Source organism: Epinephelus fuscoguttatus, linkage group LG5 (genome assembly GCF_011397635.1).
Source record: "Epinephelus fuscoguttatus linkage group LG5, E.fuscoguttatus.final_Chr_v1".
NCBI classification, from domain to species: Eukaryota; Metazoa; Chordata; class Actinopteri; order Perciformes; family Serranidae; genus Epinephelus; species Epinephelus fuscoguttatus.
The window spans coordinates 37303659-37323812 of record NC_064756.1 but is presented as its reverse complement, the minus strand read 5'-3'; the positions used below and the strand labels follow the sequence as shown (position 1 = coordinate 37323812).

Sequence of the window (20154 nt, the reverse complement as noted above, 5' to 3'; positions counted from 1 at the left end):
CCTCAGGGTGCATTCCCAAGAGTCTCACTGCTCTCTCCTCCCACGCCAAAATCTCAACAAAGCTACAATACTCTGAGCTGGTGTCAACATGGTAGTGTTTACAAATTTCCTAATTCAGTCACCTTAAAATACTACAGTTTTTGCCTGTTGTCTCATTTGAGGACCAAACATTTACTCACCAAAATATCTCTGATTACACATGCACAGACAATGATAAAAAATGATGTGAGATTTAAATTTGGATTAAGAATATGTGAAATTATCTAGTCCTGCCTTTGTGAAAGTGGATTTACTGAAGTGGGGCATGGGAATGCCAGTTGGAATGCTTGACATGGAGTATGGCTCAATATTTATGATACTGCACATGGTGTTTGGTAAATGAAGCTACGTGTTGTGTATGCATATGTTCTCTGTGTAGGTGTTGCCTCTCACAAAGCCTCAGAGTGTCAGCTACTGACTCATTAGTTCTGTCTAAAACATTTTACTATTTCTTTCTATTTAGTCCATTTACTAGTATAACACATGCCAGTAACCCCCCACTGTTACTTTACACAACACCCTATAAATAGGACTCTGTGAGCAAGACTTCACTTCATTTGACCAAATGTTGACCTGCTTCATGGTGTTTATGTTGGCAACACTCGGTCCCGGCAGACGGTTTGTTTTATTTGAAATAAAAGAATAAAGGATGAAAGTTTTGGCATTGTTTTAATGATATTGGGTCTTGAAAGGCTGTATTTCCTGAATGGCCTTTTTCTGGCATAACATGGATATACAAGTCACACATCTATTGAAACTCCTGTGAAAAGTCCAAGAAAGTTTTAACATAGTACTCCACATTTAAAGCTCCAGTGTGTAGGATTTAGGGTATATATATATATATATATATATATATATATATGTATTGGAAGAAATGAAATGTAATATAATAATATCTTTTTAGTGTATCATCCCCTGAAAATAAGAATCAATGTCTTATTACCTTAGAATGAGCCGTTTATATCCACACAGGGAGTGGGTCCTTGTCCATGGAGTTTGCCATGTTGCACCACCATGTTTCTACCGTAGCCCAGAACGGACAAACCAAACACTTGCTCTAGCTTGGCCCATATGCGTTTTGTGTATTGCATTTTTGCATTGGCTACTGTAATTTGCAGCCCCTTGACGATGAGCCAAGCGGCATCTGAAAAACACTGATTTATAACGCGAAACTACTTGATCCAGTGTTTTTGCTGATTTTAATCACCTGATTTGTCTGTTTTGGGGAGGAAGACACGTCTGCGGGTAATTCAGCTCCCGGTTAATATCCCTAGAGCAGTGAACACTGAGGGAATTTAAAAAAAATGTATGTTTCTCGCTTCTCCAGACGAGGAGCTGCTCCTCTTCCGGTGAACAGTCAGTTCAGCGTCAGCACTAGCAGCTAACATCCAACACCCAACCGTTAAACCAAACAAACTCTATCCTTAAACCCATTAATAACAGTTGGGTGACGTTAGCTATGTGATGCTAACAGTTAGCCCTGTCACTGTGTGTGTGTGTGTGTGTGGCTGATGGACACTCCCACCTGTCCCCTGGCGTAGAGCTCACACTCCCAGCAGCTGCAATCCATACAGTCTGTGTTGTGGTGAAGCTGGAGCGGTGTATTTGACAGAGTTGGTGGTTCAGCGTTCCAAGATGCCACCAGAACATTCGAAAGTATGGCGATACTACACACCACTCCATTCACATTATTGGTATTGAATGCTCTATTACTTGAATTGGATTCTCTATTGGTATCTGTATCACTTTAAAGGTACTGGTATTAGTACTGGCATCATATTTTCTTAAAACGATACTCAGCCCTAGTAGTGACCGGGTGCCAGTAACCAGCAGGCATCAAGAGACACAGCACCGGCAAAACGCCAAACGAGACCTAGTCTGGGATTGGCTTTTACTTTCACTTTGGCTGGCGAGCATGTTTACAAACTGTAACCGACTATCCCGGATAGTATACCTTTTAATTAGTTTTTCTTCTTTTTGCCTAACAGGCATCACACAGGAGCATACACACACATATATGCATTTGATTAACTGTTTTGTCATCATGCTTTATTGTTTTTGTTATGATTCCTCCTGGCAAAGTGTTTGTTATTTTCCCCTTGTCTCAAGTATTGATGCCTTGCACACTGAAGTACAAGTATTCATAGCACATCTTGTACTTTTTCAGCAGATGCCATTTCTCAGGAATACCAGAGAAAGGAGAAATACAAAGACATTTCTTTTCTTCTCACCATCCACCTCCCCCTCACTTTGGCTCAGTCCTCTCCCCTGACACATTGAAGGACATGGAGGCATTGGAAATCAATTTCCCTAACAAACACAAGAGGGGGAACATTGCTTACATTAAGATCATTAATGGTTAAATAAACTGCCAGTGGGTCCAGTTCTTTACTGTGGTTTCCACAGCCGTCTTGGCCTGGGATTGTATATTGTTATGTGTCTTGCATTTGCTAAGAGCGAGGTTAGAGGAGGACATATGCTAAGTTATTTTCAGGTTGGAAAACAATTTGAAGCTGGTCAGCATGTTTTTGCCCCAAAGAGGAAAAGGCACAACAAACATTTGGTGTTTGGGCAAAACAGAAATTGGATTCTGTGTTGGTGCATTTGTGGTTACAGTGATTTTTCTGCTTAACAAAAGAACACCCTTGATAAATGGCAAGCTTTTTCATTCAGGTGTTAAATCAAAAATGAGTCCTTTCACCATTTAGCTTTTTCTCCTAATATACTCTAAACAGCCTTGATGAATACAATTTGTATTCGAGTCATCTAGCATCAAACCTGAGATCTGTGAAAGCTGTGAGAGCTCACACACACCCTGACACAAATCCCCTGCTGTGTTTCAATTAGATATTCCAACTACAAAGGTTTAACAGCAAAACACATAAGGTTTCAGAATAAAGAGTTCCTACCTGAATTCCATGTCAGGCTGTTTCTCCGCTGCATGGCTTAACCAGAAAGTCTCTTTAAATGTTGAGACTTTAAAAGTGAGCCGATCCTGATTCCCCATAGAAGCAATCCCAATAACATGTTCTGGTATTTCTGGGCAGAATAATTGAAACAGATGAAGGTGTTCTCTTTGACAGACATCACAGAGGAGGATATATAAAAATAAAAAAACAGAGCAGCCTGCCAGGACTCATCCAAGCATGGCCATTCATAGCCAGTGGTATTAGGCTGTGGTAATATAAAAGGATAGAGAGGCTGACTTGTGAAGAAAGTGAACTTGAAGCATTTTATCCTCCTTTTATGCTCAAAGTGAATTTGAAACTACATCCCCTCCTTCCTCCTGCTGACGTGCCCTTGAGTTGCTGCTAGTCACTTTATTGGTGGTGTACAGTGGCAGCAGAGGACTGAAAATGGATATGACTTTGTGAATGTTGACTGGGGCTTTGTTTATGTACCACACAATGAAAGTGTGATCTCCACATTTCTAAGTATCAGTTGTGTGCTGCATTTGACCTATGTGGTCCTGGGTCAAAGAGGTGTTTACTGACTGAGAGCCTCATTCTTCTCTCTTGTTGTCCTTTCTCTTTGTGTGCAGGGTACAAACTGATTGGAAGTCACTCAGGAGTAAAGCTTTGTCGATGGACCAAGGTAATGGAATTCACTTTTCTCAATAAACTTTTTTTGCAACTGAAAGCATGAATCACATTAAAGGTGTTTTCTCTGTTGGTTAGTCTATGTTGCGAGGGAGAGGAGGCTGTTACAAGCACACTTTCTATGGTATTGAGTCCCACCGGTGCATGGAGACTACTCCCAGCCTGGCCTGTGCTAACAAGTGTGTCTTCTGCTGGAGGTATGTACCTGAAGAATAACATGACTGCATGGTTTCAAAGAGACAGACTTTGATTATGGCTCTGATCAGATTGATAGTCTAGTTCTTGACTATCTTAAAGGTGCAGTTTAGGGTCGGGCCACTGTAAAAGTTTGCAAACTGGTTTGATGTTGCGCCAAACCTGGACAGGTATACTACATTTTACCACCAGGTGTCGCACTTGACCCAGCAGCCCCCCCTGAGTGGGATGGAATTAGACTGTATCCTAACCACAAACAAGTGTCCAATATATGCACTGTCATATATCAGCTCTGCGCTCGACTGGAAACATAACCACTTAAAAGATGGATAAGTACTTGCTATCTTTATATCTTTGTATTTTTTAAACAGAGAACACAGATTTTATATTGTGATATTTTCTGGAAAAGACATATAGTATAACCAACAGCAAGTAGGTTGTTATTAGCAATGGTCGTTTACCCGAAATTTACCCGAATTGACCACAGGTATTGAGTACCTCGCTGAAAACGTGTTTGTTCTCAACTGTTTTTTGGTCTAACTCCCATCAATGCCACTTGCTCCCAAAGTGGCTGCTGTTCAATGAAAGTTAACAGGGTTGCTTAAATGGTAGTTTATCAAAGTTATTAGTCCCTCTGCACATCGACCAGAGGCTAGCCTTCCCTGTAAGCCCCAGCTGGTCATCTCTATGGCAGCATTGGCCTTGCAAGGTTCATGGATTTAAAACAGTAGATGGCGTGTTGAGCTGTTTTCAACCCGAGAAGAAATATGTATTTAATCAAATTTGGTACGAGGTGTCACACCAGCGTTAATGTTTTTTCATTTATATCTTTTAGTGTGCATTTCAAAAACAAGTTTAAGTGTGCAGCATCTCTATATTAAATTGTCCACTGCTGTGAATGATCACTGCGTGTCAGGTCCAGGTCAGCACCTCTAACATTATGGTATTTATTGGTATCCATTTTGCTATACTCCTTTACTGATTTTATAAATACTTTAAATCACATTAAAACTGTTGTTAAAGATTATGTTTTTTAAAAGTGCAGCATGTTGCTACTTGAACCATAGTGGAATCTATCACAGGGGAGCAGGGTTCTCAGAGTTTTAATAGCTTTTGAGGGTTATTGCATGCTTAGTTTTTCCTTTTCTTGTTAAACCTAACATGTTTACCTTGTTAGTCAGGATCACTCTCACATTGAGTGATGATCTTTCTGTGGCAAACAAGTTAATGATTTAGGTGCAGAAAGTTAATGGCCAGCATAACTGCGAGGCCTAAAGGTGGACACTGATTCATCACGACATTGGCGAGAGACTGGGCCTTTTACCGCCCTCAAGTTCCATTTGAAAAGGCGACTGTGTTAAGCACTGAAAGGTCGCTGTCAGAATGTGCTGTGGTAAACTGCCTCCCTGTCACCACAGATATGCCAGTTTCCCCTCAGGCAGCTATGTGGGATGACAGGAAGTAAGCAATTTAGGGCACAGATGTATTGTTGCAGCTGCCATCACCATCCACCTCTTTGTAACAACAGGTGGAATGAAATTTGTTGTGCAAGGCAAGAATGTGTGGTGTGAGCGTGTGCATATGCATGCAACAGACTGTCTGACATTTGTAATGCCTGAGAATTTGCTGTTGCACCTAGACATCACACTTAGACAGTCATAAGGTGTTATCAACACCCAAAGGAGGTGTATTTTTTTACAGTATAATGCACTCTTTCACTTTATATGTTTTTATAGTGTGAGAATTTGCGCAGCCCACTTTTAGTCTGATAGGGCTATCACAATAACTGCTGTATTACAAGACAACCACAGGGGATGGCAAGCAACTGCCACAACTGTTTATGTTTTGTCTTTATTTTTCATTGGAGCGCTGCGTATTTACAGTATGCGACAATTCCAGTAGCGATTCAAGGTCCTGAGCGTCCCTTCTGTGCTGAGCGCTGCATGTTTGCCATCATTTCTGGTCGTCTAGGGTAGAAAACATACAAGTTTGGGTACAACATTGCAGCAGCTCATCACTGTCACTTTTTTACCCAGTTGTTCAATCACAGTGGAGGAGGGGTGGGACAAATACCACAAAGACCATCGTCACATTGATAAACAACAATGACATTGGAGGAGAAATTAATACCCACACAGACTGGTGGGTCTGTCTTCTCTCCCATCATGCTTCATCCTTCCCTTATTCGATTTTAAGGTTCTTTTATTAGTTTTTAAATGTCTTAACGGTCTTGGGCCTTCTTACTTATGTCACCTGCTTTTACCATATCAACCCTCGCGGACCCTGAGGTCCTCTGGCACCGGCCTTTTAACCATACCACAAGTTAGGACTAAAACACACGGGGAGGCGGCATTTAATTATTATGGCCCCCGATTGTGGAACAGCCTGCCGGAGAACCTCAGAGCTGCAGAGACTGTTGATGTTTTTAAAAAGAGGCTCAAGACTCATCTTTTTAATCAGGCTTTATCCATCTATTATCTATTTTTTATCATTTTTTATATTCTTACCCTTCCTCTTTTTACATTCTTATCTCATTTAACCTTTATCTTTTGTTATTTTAGTTAGCCTATAGGTTTTAGTTTTGATGCATTTTATGTCTCTATTTTAGATCATTCTTACCTAGCTACTAACTCAATTTTATGAGCTAAATAGCTTTTTGTTGGGTGGGAGGGTTGGGTTTTCTTTTTTCTTTCTGTTTTCTGTTTGGATCTTTGTTATTTTTAACCTCTGTGAGGCACTTTGTGTTACTGTTGTATGAAAAGCACCATATAAATAAAGTTGATTTGATTTGATTTGATATTCCAGAGCAGTACCTACCTTGAGCTGACATTTTTACCTTTGCAGATATTCTGTCATAGCAACTCGATGCAACCAGAACATCTCAGCTGAAAAAATGCTGCACTCCTTATTGCACCTTATTGCCCCCCTGTGTTCTGCATTTAACAATGAATTTGTTTAAAAACTGTCATCTTTGTCATATAAAAAGCAGCAACCTGATGATAACAGTAAAGCTTAAAGCACCAAAATCAGGATAAATGAAGTTATTCACAAAGACAACAAAAAATGGCAGCTGTTGAGCCACGCTTAATCACCGTGGGGGAAATTCCTCCACAGCAACAGCTGTAATTTATTATATTATATTTCTATATATATTTGCACCTTGTTAGAAGGATGCTCATCTGAATCAAGTGAAATGTGTGTTAGACAAATGACCCCAGCTAATAGACTAAATCTGTCTAAATTAGAGTAGTGCCTTGGAGTGATACTGGCTTTGAGTTTGTACCTATGCTTACTTTTGTGCCTGTGCATTCTGTGTGGGCTGGTGCATGCACCTCTTGCGTCCCACCTCTGGGCTCTGATGTCCATTCAAACTTCTGTGGCGTTTGCAGTGCCTTGCATGTAGACACATCTTTCAGGAGGTGCATATCTGCAGCTCTCTGCGAGTCCTGCAAACCACCTCTGCGGCTCTGTTGAAGCTCTGCGCAAGCTTTTTCGCAAGCTTTTCCGCATAAGTTTAAAGCAGGCATAAATGATCAAGCTGTATAGTAGCATTTCTGAGTGGTTGCAGTATGTGTGCTTTTATTCCTTATCTGTTTATCTGTGTGCCCCACTAACAGACACCACACCAACCCTGTGGGCACAGAGTGGCGCTGGAAGATGGACCCTGCTGAGAAAATCCTGCAGGATGCCTTGGAGAAGCACCAGAGCATGATTCGACAGTTCAGAGGTTTGTCCTTTAAGCAGGTCAAACATGAGTATTCTGTCCCGTTCCACCTCTCAGTATAACTCTAGCAGTCTGTCTGGCTATTTGATTATCTATCCATCAGTCACACTGTTGAGTTCACATCATAAACTTTAATCCCTTCCTGTTCCTTGTAGGAATAAACACGGACATATTAGCACACACTTTGCATCTTCATTTTACTGCTCATGACTTCTTGTAATGCTGTGTGTAATGAAGCAGAGTGAAGATCTGATGCTTCGTCTGCTGTTTCATCACATTTTTGCTCTACTTCCTCATCAGTCACTTCCCAACACACACAAACACACACACACAATTTAATTTCCCCATCTGGCACCTCCATTGTGTCAGTGTCACAACTACACTATATTTTCTTAAATCCTATCAACATATGAGCTGTAACGTCACTGAGGGTTCTACAGGATACCAGCTATATTGGAATTATAGTTTATAATGGTTTATAATAAAAGAATTAGCGCTGTAGCCACACTTTTGGGGCTCCAGTATTACTACTTGCAGTAATACTGTTGGCATTTGGGATGTATTTTATCTGGCTGCTACCAGCACTGGCTGAGGATAACTAGTTGGACTCCCAGAGCTCAGTGAAAACCGAATTTAGTGATCATAGTGTAAATATTCCCTCAGCAGATTCTCTCTGAGAGGTTTTGAGGAAAGTTGTCAAAACATGGTGGTGACACTTTTATCAGACATTTATTAAAGCAAACAAGCACTGATTGGAAAAATGTTTGTATTCCAGATGGATTTAAGGGTTGTAAACAAGATCTTCACTGCAGCTTATGTTTATTGTTCTGAAAGATTAATCTAGTTCTATACATTTTTCGGTTTAACAATGAATGATTTAATCTTTGAAATGTCCTGACCGACCTGAGGTGATTACTTACTTACTGATATTTTAAAAGACAGAATTATAAACCACACACATAAACAGCATGAACAGTTGTCACCATCTCAGCAGTGTTGTATTTTGAGCCTCTTTCACGTGAAAGCTGCAGTACAGCAGTACAACAGTAAGCACTGCACTGCCCCAGTCCAAATTACATCCAGTTTTTTGTTACAGGTATGCTGCAAAGTTTCAACACTTACTTTTTGTGACATGGCTGTGGCTGTGCAGCCTGTTGAGATTCAGAACTAATTTATCCTGCAGACCCCTGTCCGCACAGCCAAAGCCACAGACGCACACTCTCACACAAATACACACACCACTTCTGTTAAGCCCAAACTCAATTTGCCAAACTGTCTTCTTTTCAGTTCAGTTGATGCTTTTTGTTTGTTTTTTGTTGTAACTAGTAAAGGACCCAGTACCAACACTTTTCTTTGGAATCCATAGTCTACACTGACCGCCATTGTGGCCTACTTTGAAGAGTTCACCTATAATGCAAAGCTTTTAAAGGAAACCTTGACAATTTGTATCATAACAGTGTTGGTAGTGTGTGTAAATGAACAGTGGCCAGCGCCCAGATCTCACTGCTCATTTCCCAGTGAAAATCATCCGATCAAACAGTAAAACTAGGCAGTGCTAAGTAAATATAAAGTAAGATTGGGTTATTGCATTGTCAACTTAGGCAATATGACGAGTTTATTGTTCAACACAACAATGGATGGTCACAACAGTTGTCCTCAGGAGTCCATGAAAACAGAATGCTATTGAATTATGCTAGGCGTGTTATGAATTCTGTAGCGTATCAAAAACAGGTAACAGCAGACTAACATATGTCTATCACTGTACATAATGACCCATGTAATGTTAGCCCAGGCTGTGTTCACACTACGAGTGACAAAGCAACAGCGTGGCAGCTACATTATACTTGAATCTCCTTTGAAATGCAGCAGAAAAAAAGACTACAAATGTGCCTGTTTGGCGATTCTTGATTAAAGCAAAAGAAAAATGAGAGCCAGAGAATGTGAACAAAGTGATTTGTAAGTTCTGTGGTAAACAAATAGGGACTAAAGATTAAAACACCACAGATTTCAACTCTCATCTTAGAGCTCACCATCCAGCAGAATACACAGATCTGCCCCTGATGGCATCCACAAGGAGCAGCCAGAGAGAAACTCCTACTACTGTATGATGAGCAATAGTGGTGTGCCATACAGTATCATCTCGTTCATAATAATACCGGCATCATTTTAATATGATATGAAAAATTCATATTGTGATACTCGGGAAATTTGACTTGTTGTTACTGTGTAGCTGAAAGCAAAATTATTATTGTTATGTTGATAATGGTGTTATTCAATAAAAATGACCTTACCAGTTGATTCATCTGATATCTCTGTAAAATAGCACTTACTGCCTGTACATTGTGGCCACTTACCGTTATTGCACCTTATGCATCTCTAGTCCATAAATATTTGTGCCTATGTGTGTCTCTCTCCTCAGATATATTTGGACAATAATTTTGTACATTTTTGTTTTCCTTAAAGCAATATTGTCAACAGGGTAATTTTAATATCGCCCAACCCGACTGCATTTTCTGATTCTCTCCTCAAATGTTTTCAGAAACATATTCAGCTTTCTGTGTAACTGTAATAGGAAAACGTTTCTTACCAGCTGGCCGCCGTATTGTTTTCTGTGTCCAAACAGAAGAGCTCGCATAATGGTGTCCACCAGTGAGAGTGTTTATTGATACGGTGTAGCACATTGCATTCTGGTAGTTATAGGTTTTCTACCTACTCTTGAGCCAAACGGAATGCCACACTGATTTTCTCTGTTTTCTCTGGTCATGCAGCACCAATTTCAAAAGTATACAGTACAGGCCAAAAGTTTGGACACACCTTCTCATTCAATGCGTTTTCTTTATTTTCATGACTATTTACATTGTAGATTCTCACTGAAGGCATCAAAACTATGAATGAACACGTGGAGTTATGTACTTAACAAAAAAGGTGAAATAACTGAAAACATGTTTTATATTCTAGTTTCTTCAAAATCGCCACCCTTTGCTCTGATTACTGCTTTGCACACTCTTGGCATTCTCTCCATGAGCTTCAAGAGGTAGTCACCTGAAATGGTTTTCCAACAGTCTTGAAGGAGTTCCCAGAGGTGTTTAGCACTTGTTGGCCCCTTTGCCTTCACTCTGCGGTCCAGCTCACCCCAAACCATCTCGATTGGGTTCAGGTCCGGTGACTGTGGAGGCCAGGTCATCTGCCGCACTCCATCACTCTCCTTCTTGGTCAAATAGCCCTTACACAGCCTGGAGGTGTGTTTGGGGTCATTGTCCTGTTGAAAAATAAATGATCGTCCAACTAAACGCAAACCGGATGGGATGGCATGTCGCTGCAGGATGCTGTGGTAGCCATGCTGGTTCAGTGTGCCTTCAATTTTGAATAAATCCCCAACAGTGTCACCAGCAAAACACCCCCACACCATCACACCTCCTCCTCCATGCTTCACAGTGGGAACCAGGCATGTGGAATCCATCCGTTCACCTTTTCTGCGTCTCACAAAGACACGGCGGTTGGAACCAAAGATCTCAAATTTGGACTCATCAGACCAAAGCACAGATTTCCACTGGTCTAATGTCCATTCCTTGTGTTTCTTGGCCCAAACAAATCTCTTCTGCTTGTTGCCTCTCCTTAGCAGTGGTTTCCTAGCAGCTATTTGACCATGAAGGCCTGATTCGCAGTCTCCTCTTAACAGTTGTTCTAGAGATGGGTCTGCTGCTAGAACTCTGTGTGGCATTCATCTGGTCTCTGATCTGAGCTGCTGTTAACTTGCGATTTCTGAGGCTGGTGACTTGGATGAACTTATCCTCAGAAGCAGAGGTGACTCTTGGTCTTCCTTTCCTGGGTCGGTCCTCATGTGTGCCAGTTTCGTTGTAGCGCTTGATGGTTTTTGCGACTCCACTTGGGGACACATTTAAAGTTTTTGCAATTTTCCGGACTGACTGACCTTCATTTCTTAAAGTAATGATGGCCACTCGTTTTCTTTAGTTAGCTGATTGGTTCTTGCCATAATATGAATTTTAACAGTTGTCCAATAGGGCTGTCGGCTGTGTATTAACCTGACTTCTGCACAACACAACTGATGGTCCCAACCCCATTGATAAAGCAAGAAATTCCACTGATTAACCCTGATAAGGCACACCTGTGAAGTGGAAACCATTTCAGGTGACTACCTCTTGAAGCTCATGGAGAGAATGCCAAGAGTGTGCAAAGCAGTAATCAGAGCAAAGGGTGGCTATTTTGAAGAAACTAGAATATAAAACATGTTTTCAGTTATTTCACCTTTTTTTGTTAAGGACATAACTCCACATGTGTTCATTCATAGTTTTGATGCCCTCAGTGAGAATCTACAATGTAAATAGTTATGAAAATAAAGAAAACGCATTGAGTGAGAAGGTGTGTCCAAACTTTTGGCCTGTACTGTATGTGTCTCTCCACTTTATAGACAGCCCAGTTTTATGAAAAGACCATTTTTTCAGTAGTGAACTTCTTTAAATTTGACAAAATCTACAGAGGGTTGACATCAAAGATTGCCTAGCCGACGTGTATGAGTGTACTTGCAGCCAAAGTATTCTGGGGGCCTGCGACCTCACAGTGAGAAAGCTCCCTCTCTAACCTCAGAAGCCACTGCTGATCCCATTATAAAACAAAGAAGCAATAGTACTCAGGAAATGATATAAATGCCAAATGCTGAAAGCTTTTGAGACATATCTTCTTCAAAGGGCTTCTTTATAGCTAATATCATTCTCAGAGCAGTTATTCATGATGTAGTGTAATGCGTGTCATCACAGAAAATGTAATTTCCTGATGTTATTATAATGGAACAATAGTGCACATAAGCTTATATTGACAATAGGCTGGTTCTTAGTTCACTTAAAGTGAAAATAATGCATTTGTCACAAAAAGGATTACAGTTATGGCGCTTTGTCCGGAAAATAATGAAAAGCCCATTTTCAGATGCTTTTATAAGGCAAAGCTTTGCATTTATAATTAGAAACATACCAGAGCAAAGCACAAGCCTATAGTGTCATTATCATCTATAATTTTCTTTCCAGTTGCACTACAGAATCACATTAGGCAGCCTTCAACTCCATTTACCATTGACAGCGATACGTTTTGTAATGTCTGGCTCAATGAACAATCCAGACAATGCCTCTGAAAACCCACAGTGTGATGAAACAGGTTGGTTTCTGCTGTGATAAAGTGAGGATGTACCGCCTAAAAGGTCTCATCACATGGCTGTTTTCTGCATCATGCAACAGTTTATAATGAGATGTTATTGTCGCCTTTTAAATACATTAAAAAAGCAGTTTTTTGCCCTCACAGCTGTCACTTAAGTTTGTCATGCCCTTCTCTCTGTAAAGACTTCAGAGTGATCTACATCTGAATCCTGCTATCTGAGTGTAGCAATCTAGCCAAGAGGCTCGTAGTAAGAAAATGCATAGAAAATTCAATAGAGTGTTGTGTTAAATGACATTCTTGTCTTCAGGCAGGTGCACAGATGGTGCCCTTTTAACCTCTGACATGAAAAGTGCCCTTTCTGCAAGACATTTTTTCCATTTTCTTTTAATAATTTCTTATTTTAGGTTTTAAATTTGGCCCATGTAATTAGTTCTCAATTGAAAGCCTGTTGTATGCCTGAGAGCTGCATACAACTTAAATTAAAATAATATTTATGTCTCCCCGCCATGGATCTGATAATTCATTCAAACAAATTTGACATGCAGTTTGGTTGTGCATGAACATGCCATGTACAAAGAATGCAGGAGGAGGAGTGCGAAGCTGCAGCCGCTGAATGTGTCTGTTCTCTGAGATTCTTTAATAATATTTAAAGCTTAATTAGAAGATAATTATAAGAATTAGTATGTTACCATTTAAAAAAGAAAGAAGAGGAGAAGAAAATAAGGGGAGGAGGAGAGTGAGTAGACCAGAGGAAAGCAGAATGAACACAGGCCTTCTCTCGTTTGGAGGGTAGATTGGTTGGTTTATTGTTTTATTTATTCAGAGAGCAGTGTAAAGATTTGTTGTTTGTAAATGGCCATATATTGTTTAGACCATTAAAGCATGCACAATGTGGCATTGTTTTCGTTCTTGTTGCCTGTTAAACATAACTAATAAATGTAGAAAGTGAATGTGTAGCAGCTGTGAGGTACATATGGTATTGATCTTGAGACCTCTAAGCTACACACATATTTCCTCTACACATTACTGTGCACAAATGTATTGTACATACTAAGGCCTCAAGAGCCCTTCTGGTGCTGGCAGACATATGGAAACCTGTCAGCAGGGCATACTTTGCAAGGGCATAAACTTTTTTTTGCCGCCTGTGTGCACATCACTTGAGCACTTGTTCCACAAAATGTGTGAGCACGACACTGCTTGTCTATGTTAACCCTTAAAGACCCTGTGTTGAACTCCTCTTGACACAAGATGATGTGCTGGGATATTACACTGTTAGAGATCTTTTTAAACTATTACATTTTTTAGCAGTTGTTTGTTTGTTTGGTTTGTTAATTTTTACATTCATCTTTTCTTAGGATGTAATACAGTATATGCTGTTTGGTTGGCAGTTAATTCTAACTGTCCTGCATGCATTTGCGCTCCAGGCAATATGATAAAATTCACATGAGCCTACATTATGTAGTGCATTTGCATATGTACAGGAAGAAGCTTTGGTGATGTTCTAACTTTCGCAGCTAAGTCAACTTATGAATTAAATATTTTGTCTTGTGATTCTCTTAGTTACAACAACAAAGGACTTTTAATTTTTAAAATGTCTCACTCCAGTCATGCATACTATGCTAAAAACACTACATCCTTCCATCCAAGCCCCCATGTCCTTGTTTGATTTTACCAAGTGAATGCATTGAGGAGGCACCAATCAGTACCACTGGGAAGTGTTCACTGTCTTGTAGAAATTACGTTTGTAAGTTACTAATCTTTCTGAAATATGTTGTTATGGCAATCGCTGCCCACCTATTTTTCCAGACAACATTTCTCTCACTTAACAAAACACTAGACATAGGTAATTGGAGAGGATGCTGGGTGAACAAAGTGCAGGACTTTGACACCAGAACTTTGGGTTTGCACCCAGACCCCTGTTTTAGGTCTAGGCAACAAAAGCACTTTGGTTATGTTAAGGGAAAGATTGTGATTTCAGTTAGATGGTAATAAAAAGACTAATAACGAAAAATACTGCTGTAATCACTATGAATGGATACTGTATTGCAAGGTTGCTTTTACTGGCCACAAACAGCTGAAATTCGTTTTCAGTGAACTTTTGTGACTTGCCACATAAGCTAGTTGGCAACATTTCCTAATTATGTTAAAAGAAAACGGCTGGTAATTGGCTGGTTTTATTTTTCCTTCAAAATGTGCTTGCTGATTTAAATTAGTTGTATATAAACATAATTTCCAGGAGACAGGGCTGTCTAAAGGCCCAGACACACCTAACGGACATCAAGGAAGTAGTATCAATAAAGGCTGACTGTTGTGTTGCCTCACGTCACCAAAAAGTTGCACCTAAACACACCGCAAAGACTACAACCAACTGCCAGCTAAACTGCATGTTCTGTGCCAGTGTGAAAGGAAGTAATTTTAATGTGTATTTGTCATTAAAAAGGGCAACTGGAAGATCTGCAGGATGGATTCAAGACGCTAGTTAACCAGTTTGCACGTTAACACAACCCGATGTTGAACAAACAAATTATATTTACAGTAACATAAACAGTTATAAACCATTTCTGCCAAAGAACTGAATAGCTAACAAGTAATATTTCCTAATATAACAAGTTAGTTTTGATCTCAGGCCCTCTTGACTTTAGCAGTTTGTTTGTTTTCCTCACTTCGGTTTCTCTTTAGTTGCACTGAGCTGAACTTCCAGTCATAGTGATTTCATTCACAGGTTCTGCTGTCTCCGATGTCATTTCAATATGCTGAATCGGCCGGAAAAAGACGAAGGCAGACTAGTGCCAACAGTGCTGGACACACTGCACAAACTAGGGCGACAGATGCTCACTGACTGCCTGACATTGACCAGCGGCTGACCGCTTGGTGTGTCAGGGCCCTAACTCACCATGACCAAATTAAATGGAGAGAAGTGTGTAAAACAGAGGATAAAACCTTATTAACCATCTCCTATAAATCTTGATGTCTAACCAAAGATAATGCAGGTCAAGTCCAGAGGACATTTCACTGTCAGGTGTTTACTTATAGTTGTCTTCCCTTGAATCAATTCTGCAGCTTCTTATACAGTAACAATCTTCATGATAAAGGCTAATGTCCTTGCTGATAGACTTCATTTTTATCTGAGATATTCACTTCAGAAACAGAGAGCCGCCCCCCCCAAATGATAAAAAAAAATGATAAGATCCATTTAATGAGATGTTAGACTCTTAACACACTTGCTGCATCCTCCCAGCTGGTTGATGTGAACAGAGTTAAGTGGGATTTCTCTCGGGGGGACAGTTTGTTGTTTGATAACTTTGCAGCTGTTTCGAGATGCGATTTGTCCTTGAAAGGTGGCACTGAAACACTTGCTTTCAATGGTTCAACCATACAAAATGCTGCAAACTTATCAATAATTCATAGACTGTGTTATAAAGCATATGAAGGCGACATTCCAAAGTTTTATTTAATTAGGATTCAGTGCAAGTACTCTCAAATCAAATGGCATCTGCTGTCGCTTCAGCAGTATCACATTAAATCCCCATGACAGGGTATGAAACTTTCTCCCCCAAAGCTTTACTATTTGTTTATTCCCTGTCTCCATCAAATTCTTGCCATGTCATACAGCACTTACTGCTTTATACTGCCAGAAAAAAAAAAGAAATTATATGATCTGTTTGGCTGTTACTTCACTAGACGCTGTCTGCCTCCCACCCTGTCCTCCAAACCCCAAAAATCAGAAGGCTTCATCCACACTAATATTTCTTTAGCAGAAAGGGTTCGTCATTTTTTGCTGTTTACGTCCAGCATCAACACTACTGCTGTGTTTTCTGTAACCCCTAAAACAGAGACCTTTGAAAACGCTGCTGATCCCGTTTTACTTTTAAAAACAATGACATAGACACACACCTTTGCTTTGCATTTTGGTCTTGTAAGTCACATGTCAAGCAAAACATTAAAGGGATAGTGCACCCAAAAATGAAAAGCGGCTAGCACACCTAATGGCATACGGTGCCCCAGACTAACGTCCAAGAACACAAAATTGAATCCACATAGTATCTCCATACTGCTCATCCGTAGTGATCCAAGTGTGCTGCAGCCACGACATAAAAAGTTGTTTCGAAAAACATCTTATGAACTCTGTTTTAGCCTCACTGTAGCCTGTAGCTCTGACTGCTTCTCCGTGCTCCGTGCTCACGTGTGCGCGCACTCAGGGTGATCGGTGATCTCTGAAGGGCAGCAGTCTCGTCAGTACTGATGTCCAGATTCTCAAGTGCAGGCATCGCCAATTCCCAGTCTGAGCAGCAAAGACTTTCGTCATCCGTTGGCATTGCTTTGCATTTGAAACAACTACACCACCAGGTTTCCAGTGCTCGGCTCCGGTATTCTGCGGCTGGCTGAGGCTCATGAGCTGCGGCGGCTGCTTCGTCCAGTAGCCTGAGTTCCGTCCATATACTCGGGCTCAAACAAACACGGCTCAACAAAGAAATGCTGTTCCTCCTCAATTTCAAAGTCTTCAGACATGTTGGGCTGTCCTTTGCTAAAAGACCGTAGTGCAAATTATCTTTTAGCTCTGTGGTTACATTGTCTCTCCCTGCGGTGCACGTGTCACGTGACGTAAACACGGGTGAGCAAAGCTCATGCTTTGTTGCATGTCACGTTGTTCAACGATTGTACCTTTTATACAGAACAGCAAGGCAGAAAAACAGTGAGACAGTCCTGCCTTTAACAGGCAGTGTAAAAGAGGCTTGAGACTTTGAAGATTCCTTACTCTTAAAGTAATATTTTTGGGTCTGATGCCTATAGGTTAGGTTTGTGCTGTTAAATGTTTGTTCCCATTAATAAGTCGTTTCCTTTTTTATTACTTTTGACTTATAAATCTCAAAGTTTAACAGCAATAGCCTTTTAAACTTTATAACATTTCTTCAAAATAGTCAGGAACTTATGCTGAGTCTATTTTTACAGCCCCCTGTAGTTTGTGCTGATGAATCCACTGAACATCGGAAGAGTCCAAGACCACCCAGTGGAAAAAGAGGAGAGAGGGAGTAGAAGAGAAAGAGACTGGGCTTCAGGCCCGGCTCCCAAAGCTCAAACTTTCAGCATCTCTCTTCTGCTCATTTTTCATGAACACCACACGTCTCTCTTGTGCCTTTTTTTGCTTTATGTAATTACTCAGTTTGACCTCACTTCACAGCCTGACCTCATGCTGTTACTTCCCACAGTTTTTTAACTTGGAGCTGTCTTGATTTGTGCTTCCACATGTCAGGCCACTCATTTTATCGTTGGGAGGCATTCATCAAGTCAAAGGTGGAATCAACAACAAAACTATCATTTATTCATCCACTGACCTCTCTCCCTCCAGGTGTCCCTGGAGTGAAGCCCGAGCGGTACGAGGAGGGCTTGGCAGTCAAGCACTGTGCTCTCTCCCTGGTGGGTGAGCCAATCATGTACCCTGAAATCAACACCTTCGTCCGCCTCCTCCACTCCCACCACATCTCCAGCTTTGTGGTCACCAATGCACAGTTCCCACAGGAAATCAGGTAGGGGCAAAAGGAATCACACAATTGTTTGTGTGGTTGTTCTTGTTTCTCTCTTCTCTCAAAATATACATCCCAGCCTCTCTGTTTTGGCTCATTATGGTTCTGTGGTATATTTTTATTCCCTGCCTTCGCAAGCTCTTCTCTTTGAAGTCCGGGGGGATGAATTGGAAAGTAGGGAGTAGGAGTGTGTCGCAGTAGTTAGGTTCCTTCCTCGCAGGAAGGATCAAAGGTTTACTATCCACGATCATAAGTGCCGTGTGTCCTTTTAACAAGGAGGGCACAACACAATGGAAGAGTTTGTTAGGCTCAGAACACAAAAAAAGTCAGCAGTACATTGTTAAATTAAACTTTCAGTGCTTTGAAACAGAACTCCAACTTTATTAGGAGAAGTTTCAGAAGCAGACTTTTCAAAACCTTTGCAAATCAAACTGAAACTCTGCATAACTTTTGCTGCGTTTACACCGAGCGTCCACACTATTCGGCCCCAGCCTTTTTGAACCCCTAACACGGCGACCTCTGAAAATGCTCCTGAACCGGGTTTAGTTTATGGGGTTGCATTTTAGACTGGACAGGCAGAAATGGAGACATGAAAACAATTACACAATAACCTTCTCTCGCAACCTGAAAGGGTCTCATCAGTCACTCTGTGTCAAGCCAAAACATTAAAGCTAAAATTCTTCTTGTATGGGTACTCCTTTTCTGTTGCCAAGGTTTCCTCCAGTGATGGATAATGCTCCCAGTACTACTACTTTCATCAAGCAGCAACCTCTGGAGCTGAAAAATGAAGCATGGAAAAACTGCAGTTCATACAATGGCCACTTGAGGCTCGCTCTAAAACAGAGTCAATCCCAGAGACCCCCATGTTAAAACACCCAACTTTACAGCAGAAATAAACATGTTTACACCCAGGAAAAAAGAGCAATTTTGGTCTCAATAGCTAATTTCAACATTCATGAAAACTGTACAGAGGGTGAATAGGGTAAAGTTTGGGATATTTAGGGTTGGGGTCGCTTTGAGTGACAGGCCGTCTGCGAGGTGTTGCCACAGTCCATGTGTCAGATCCACCCCTTGCCCCTCCACATGTCCACCCTCTCATCCAATTACAGTTGCTTCTGGCTCCAAAAATCCAAGATGGTGATGGCTGAAATGCCAAACACAAGGATTCAGAACAGAAGTCCACAAACCAATTAGTGACGTTATGGTAACTATGTCCACCATTTTTAACAGTCTGTGGCTTTAATATTTCTCAGGATTTGCTTTTTGCAGCGACTTCTGATCTTCTTTCTGCTGCATTGACCGCCTTATACTCATGTTACTTTGAGCAGCAGTTTCACTTGTTGTTTTATGCAAAGACATCTTTTGTCTTACCTTTTGCCAGCTCAACAGTAGACAGTCTGCTTCCTGTTGACAAAGCCTGTGCTTGAGTGCTGAAACACGTGTTCGCTCTAATGACTTTACAAAGCTTTTACAAAAGGAATGGAGAAATATCTCAACTTCTTACAAAACATAAAACCCAGTTATTTTCAGTGATTGACCTGCAGGTGATGCTGCATGTCAGTTTGACAATGGCTTCTCTAAAATGCTGCATTTTAAATCATAACCCAGCCACAAGAGTTCAGGTCTCCGCATTCTGCATCCATGTGTGTGTGACAGGAGTTCACCACAGGAACAGTTCCTAGAGGCATGTACATTATGCATCTACATTAACTTTATGAAAAATTCATAAAAGGCAATGCCACGTCAGATGGCTTTATGTGCAGCAACACACACACACACATACACACATTCAGGAGGGTTTGTGAGCATCAACATGAAAAGTTTTGTGTACTGAATGACCTCAGAGTGTCATTATTTCCTGCACTACAGCTTCCACTCAGCACTCTGTCAACACAAGAATGTGCCTGCA

At 40.8% G+C, this 20154-nt stretch overlaps 1 protein-coding gene across 1 annotated transcript in view; it reads left to right on the top strand.

Annotated features, from left to right (window-relative positions):
- Positions 1-20154, top strand: part of tyw1 (tRNA-yW synthesizing protein 1 homolog (S. cerevisiae)) — a 90160-nt gene that overhangs the window by 21499 nt on the left and 48507 nt on the right. The window contains exons 9-12 of the mRNA XM_049577520.1: positions 3581-3633; positions 3717-3835; positions 7451-7560; positions 18071-18248. Of these exons, the coding sequence (XP_049433477.1) occupies positions 3581-3633; positions 3717-3835; positions 7451-7560; positions 18071-18248 (460 nt within the window). The remainder of the gene's footprint in view (positions 1-3580; positions 3634-3716; positions 3836-7450; positions 7561-18070; positions 18249-20154) is intronic.